Source organism: Charadrius vociferus, unplaced genomic scaffold (genome assembly GCF_000708025.1).
Source record: "Charadrius vociferus isolate BGI_N301 unplaced genomic scaffold, ASM70802v2 scaffold321, whole genome shotgun sequence".
Classification (NCBI taxonomy): domain Eukaryota; kingdom Metazoa; phylum Chordata; class Aves; order Charadriiformes; family Charadriidae; genus Charadrius; species Charadrius vociferus.
Genome location: NW_009646934.1, coordinates 1,290,172 through 1,295,850, shown reverse-complemented (window position 1 = coordinate 1,295,850; position 5,679 = coordinate 1,290,172). Strand labels below are relative to the sequence as shown.

At 61.7% G+C, this 5,679-nt stretch overlaps 1 protein-coding gene across 1 annotated transcript in view; it reads left to right on the top strand.

The window, feature by feature from the left end:
* Positions 1-431: 431 nt before the first annotated feature.
* Positions 432-5,679, top strand: part of ARSG (arylsulfatase G) — an 18,963-nt gene continuing 13,715 nt past the window's right edge. Inside the window, exons 1-6 of the mRNA XM_009894768.1 lie at positions 432-628; positions 954-1,141; positions 2,046-2,093; positions 2,173-2,284; positions 2,601-2,738; positions 5,604-5,677. Of these exons, the coding sequence (XP_009893070.1) occupies positions 432-628; positions 954-1,141; positions 2,046-2,093; positions 2,173-2,284; positions 2,601-2,738; positions 5,604-5,677 (757 nt within the window). The remainder of the gene's footprint in view (positions 629-953; positions 1,142-2,045; positions 2,094-2,172; positions 2,285-2,600; positions 2,739-5,603; positions 5,678-5,679) is intronic.

Genomic DNA, 5,679 nt, shown 5'->3' with positions numbered 1-5,679 from the left:
CCCCGGCTGCGGCGAGGGGAGAGCAGCAGCTGCCGCAGATCGAGCGCGCTTCTGGAGGGAAAAATACCGCTTTGGTTTGGTGGCTAATTAGATATTTACCAGGAAGGAAGGAAAGTTAAAAATAGGGTGACGGTGACTTCAAAGGGTGTTTTTGACTTCTAAGAATAACACCTTTTCTGGCGCCGATTTCAGGAATATCGGCTGTGGCTGGGTGTGAAAGACGGAGGGGACGTTGTAGCTCGGTCAGCAGCAGCCCAGGGAGCAAACCCAGAGCTCCCAGTCCCACAGGAGCCGCTAAGGAGGGGATGTTCGCATCGCTGTGAGGACCTGTGGAGACCTCAACTGCATCCGCGGGGACACGGTGGAGGGAGGTTAGGGGACGAATGAAGCTGCCGGTGCCCCGGCATGGGTGGGAGGGGATGTGTGGCACCATGGGGACCCCGTCCCCGCGGGCGGTGCTGGTGCTGGCCATGGCGCTGGTGGGGCTCTCGGCTCCCCGAGCAGCGTACGGGCAGCCCAACTTCATCGTCATCCTGGCAGATGATGTGGGCTGGGGGGATCTTGGGGCCAACTGGGCGGAGACGAAGGAGACCCCCCATTTGGATGAGTTGGCAGCCGAAGGAATGAGGTAACGTCTGTCCCCTCTCCCCGACCCTCTCCAAGCATCCCTGCTTACTCCGTCCCACAGCAAAAGGGGGTTTCGCTCCCACAGGGACCAGCAGGCAAAGGGGGTTTCACCGACACGGTTTTGGGTGCGTGGGGAGGGCGCCCAGAGCTCAGCACCTCGGGGTGCGGGTCCATCCATCCCTGCTACGACATGCGAGATTCATCCCCCGCTCCAGACCCTCATCCCCGGGGCAGCAGGGGACACGTGCATGGGAGCAGAGAGGGACAGGGCAGCATTGGGGCACGCAGGGGCTTGCGAGTGAAGGGTCCTTTTTTTTTTTTTCTAGGTTCGTGGATTTCCACTCGGCTGCCTCTACTTGCTCCCCATCCCGCGCCTCTCTGCTCACGGGGCGCCTCGGGGCGCGCAACGGGGTGACCCACAACTTCGCCGTCACGTCGGTCGGCGGCCTCCCCCTGAACGAGACCACCCTGGCCGAGGTCCTGCGGGAGGCGGGGTACAGCACGGGGGCTATAGGTAACGGCCGCCGTGCCGAGGGGGCATCCGGGGCCGGGAGATGGCGGGGGGGGGGAACAACAGAGATACCCGTGTCCATCCCCTGCGGAGGAGGTACCACAGGTAGTTAGGTGAAACGCTGGTGATTAAAGGAAAGTCTAAATGATTATGTGCGAGAGGTTGTGCGCGTCCCCCTTGGATTTTGCAGTTCAAAGCTTAAAACCTTCATTTTCAGGTAGACGATATTGCCTGAAATTCAGGCCCGCCCCAGTTCTCCATTTAAGCTCTAATTGCTTCACCTGACACGGAACGCGCCGGGTTTTCCTTAGCAGACACGGCTGTGCACAGCAGCTCTGCCATCCCGCATCCCATGCCGCGGTGATGCCGCCGGTGCTGGTTGGGACGGTCGGTACCGCTGGCACCATGGCTTTGGGCACCCTCCTGTCACCGCGGGTCCCCCCGTCCTGCGGAGCCCCAGCTGGCAGCGAGACTTTTGTACCTGCAGCCCCTGTCGCTTGTGCACGTTGTGCTGGCAGAAAAGCCCTCGGTTTCTCCTTTCCCCCTTCGTTTTTGCAGTTCTCCCTCTCGGACCGGCGCATTTGGTGGGAGGAAGAGTGTGCTGGAGGTCAGAGAACGAAGCTGGTTGTTTGCGAGGGGTTAGAAAGTCGTCTCCGCTGAACACAAACACATGAAAGAGCCTTTTAAGGCTGGAGACGGTCGATTTGCACGGGCATGAGATACCTTACGCATTTTTTCTGAGTTTCTGCAAATAAAAAAGGCATTCTGGAAACGCGGCCAGCACAAACAAGTAGCCTGTCTTGCTGCTAGATTAAAGCCCCCAGTGCTGTGGGCGCCTTGTGGTGACGGCTGGTGGCGGCTGTAGCTGCGTTAACCTCTGAAATGATGTTCTGTGGCTTCCACACAGGCAAGTGGCACCTGGGACACCACGGCCGCCATCACCCCAGCTTCCGCGGTAAGGGCTGCGCTGGCGGGGATGAGCCGAGCATCCCACGGCCGCCTTGTCCCCGCTGACACCCTCGCTTGCCCCTCAGGCTTCGACTACTACTTTGGGATCCCCTACAGCCACGACATGGGCTGCACGGACACCCCTGGCTACAACCTGCCGCCCTGCCCACCCTGCCCGCGCCACGGGGCGGCTGCCAGGTAGGGGAATGCGGGGAATTTCCATGTGCTGGCACTGGGAGGTGGGTACTTGCACCGGCATCCCCAGCCCCGAGCGCTGCCCTTTGCTGCGGTCGCCTCCCCTTATGCTCTGTGCCCCCCGTTTTTCTCCCCCGTGCAGCCTGCAGCAGGGTGGTGCAGGTTGGAGAGGCACGTCGGTCCCCAGAGCATCGTCCCCTTTCCGCTCCGTGCCTTGGCTGCGCCATTCTGCGAAGCCAGGCGAGCAGCCAGGCTCCGTGCTTGCTGCCACACTGGTCCCCACTCCGGTGATGAGCATGGGATGGCTTCTTCCCGGCAGGGTGGCGAGGAAGGACTGCTACACGGAGGTGGCCCTTCCTCTCTTCGAGAACGTCACCATCATCCAACAGCCCGTCAACCTCAGCAGCCTGGCAGCGCGCTACGCGGAGGAGGCAGCGCGGTTCATCCAGCGGGCAAGGTGAGATGTCACCCGCCGTCCCCCTTCCCCTTCGCCGGGGGAGCTCGTGGGTCACCGCAAACGTCTCCTGCTCATGCTGCGGGGTGTCCCCAGGGCTGCTTCCCCCTGGGCTGCAGAACCGGAGGGGTTTTGTGGCTGTGCCCCACCACAGCTGGTTTTTCCTTGAGCTCTGCCATGCGTGGGAGCAGGACCTGGCCGTTGGATGGCGACCTGCAGGGCTGGGGCCGTGCCCGTCCCGCAGCGGAGGCGGCAGGGCAGATAAAGCCGAGCGGCTCCGGCCGGGATCGCGGGGAGGCTGGTGCTGGTGTGATGCTGGTGGGGACGGGTGTTGCACGGTGGTCCTTGGGGAGCAGATCTGGGATCTCTGTGGCTCGGCTTCCCAGCAAACTAGGGGAGGGAGAAGCCACCGAGGCTGTCACCCATGTCCTGCAAGGCTTGACGTGGAAGCTTTTTGGTGCATCTCCTCTAAAGGGACCGTCTGTGTTTAAAACCACCATTTACAAGGAAGGTCAAAGCCTTTGAGCTGCGCTGTACCTCCTTCCCAGGGGTAATGTGCAGCGGGGTCCCAGCTAGCGGGGATGGGAGGGAAACGCTGCCATCCCTCTGTCTTCCACCCCTCATCCCTCTGCTCGGCGGTGGAGGTGCCTCTGTGGGTGGGGGATGCTGGTGGGGACGTGGGAGCGGGCGCTGAGTGGGTGCCCACAGAGCCTCTGGTGGTGGGACCAGAACAGCCTTCTCTATGTGGGGTTTGCTCCATTTTGGGGGCAGAGTGCTGGACCCTGAGCTCCAGGGTCTGCCTCCCGCAGCCGCGCAGGGACACGAGGAGCCTGAGCGTGCTCTTCCCCGAGGATCAAAGCGGCTTCTCCGAGACGACGACCCTGAAGCCCTGCTGATGGGTTGCGTAATTCTAATCCCTATTATCGGCGGATTATGAGCTGTGACTTTGCAAAACGTGTCCCTGCAGCGCCAGGAGGGGAAGCGCCGCCGGGCAGCCGTGTCAGAGCCCGTCCCATCCCGCACCTACATCCAGGGATAACACAGAGCCGGGGAAGGGCCATGGGGGGGGCCGGGGGGGGGGCTGCGGGTGTGCTTGGGGAAAAGTTTGTGTGATGGGGGCGAACAAAGGGCTGGGCAGGGAGCGGCCTGCGGGGAAACGGCTCCTTATAAGCCTGGGTACTGTTTTGTGTGCACAATTCCTATAGTTTATCCCCTTTGGGTACCAAAATCGGCCGCAGCGTGGCCCGGCCACGCGGTGCCTGTAATGGGGCTGGAGGGTACCCGGGCACCGGGCTGCAGGGCAGCGGTCATCCCTCCTCCCTCCGGGCTGCGAGGATGCTCTTCGGCTGTGAAACAAAGCGGGTGAGCTCCGGGTTAATAGGAGAAACCTTTAAACTCCCAGTACTGTTTTGGGGTTATCTGCGTTCATGGAGAACAGGATTAAGCAGGTGCCTGCCTTTTCTCTCCTTCTCTTTGATGGCTTATTCCAGTTTTCCTCTGCCTGACTCATCCATTATGGGGCAACAAAAGAACACCGGATTTGTCATCTCGGTGTTTTTTTAACCAGTCGTGTCAAGGTTGAGCAATTCGTGGCAGCGCGACTCGCCTCTGTTCGGGACACTTTGAGCGCGGTGAACAGGGGAGCAAAAGTCAGGGACGTTTGTCTTAAGTTATTGATTAAACGTCTGCTCAGTTTTCGGGAGAATTCTGAAATGTCAGTGCGAAAAGCAAGCGGGAACACCATGGTTGGGAGTCCGTCTGGATGCTGGAGTCCACCTGGTGCTCCCAGTGGGATGCGAGCCGGAGGAAGCAGCGTTCCCTGCTCCGGGGTCTTTGGCATCCCAAGGGGAAAGGTGCTGCATAGCCTTTTGCAGCGGCAATTTGGAAGGGGTGCATCAGCACCCCCAGATCCCCGGTGTCTTGCAGGGACTGAGCAGGGTGCCGGGGGGGTCAGGGGGGTCATGGCCCTTCGTGGGGCTCCAGCACCGCTGGGGAAGGATGCGGCGGCAGCTCCGGGCGGGATGGGATTTACTCATTTTCCATCCCCAGGTGGGTGATGGGTAGAGGAAGGAAGTGCCGAAACGCACGTCGGAGGGGCCCCAAAAGCTTTCTGGAGACAGTGATGGGGTGGCCGGAGCTGGGGGGGTGCGCGGGATGGGGCACGTCCCTGGGATCCGGCCCCTCCCCGCCGCTCGTCATCCCACCCTTCCCCTTGGAGGTCCCTGAGGAAGAACGGGCCTCGTTGGAGGAGATAAATATAGCCGTAAACAAGAAAACAGGACATGTCCTCTGATGATTTAAAAGCAAACAGGCAGCGGGGCAGCGCGCGGCGAGCGAACGTGCCGCGCTCCCTGTCCGGGGCTGCTCGGGGTCGGCGTGAGCATCCTTCTGCTGCTCATCCTCTGCTGCTAAAATCACCGTCAGGGGCTGAACGCTTGCTGGGGAGGGGGAGGAAGGGCCAAAATGAGCCCCGTGAGAGAGAGGGGAGGGAGGTGGGTGGGTGCCAGGGGTGCAGGGACGCGGGGTGCTTGGCTGGTGGCTGGCACGCCGCTGGCTGCGGGACACTGGGAGATGGAGGAAGGGGCAAGCCCATCCCAAATGGGAGGACAGCGAACAACGGGGAGGGATTTAAGCAGGAGAAGGGGAAAAGTGGCTCACACTGGGCCAAGCATCCCCACTGTAAGGGGAGAGGGTACCCAGAAGGTGGTTTTGCCCCCCCAGAGCTGCGGCAGAGGCAGGGGTGGCTGCAGGGCTCCTGGGAGGAAGAACCACCGGTCTGTGTCCCCAGTGCCACCACCCTGGTGACCTCCTTCCACCACCTTCCCCTTCCCCAACCCGGCTTAACGCTCTCCCCTCTTCCCCGTGCAGCGACAGTGGACGCCCCTTCTTCCTCTACCTGGCGCTGGCCCATATGCACGTCCCGCTGGGGGTCCCCCCGCCGCCC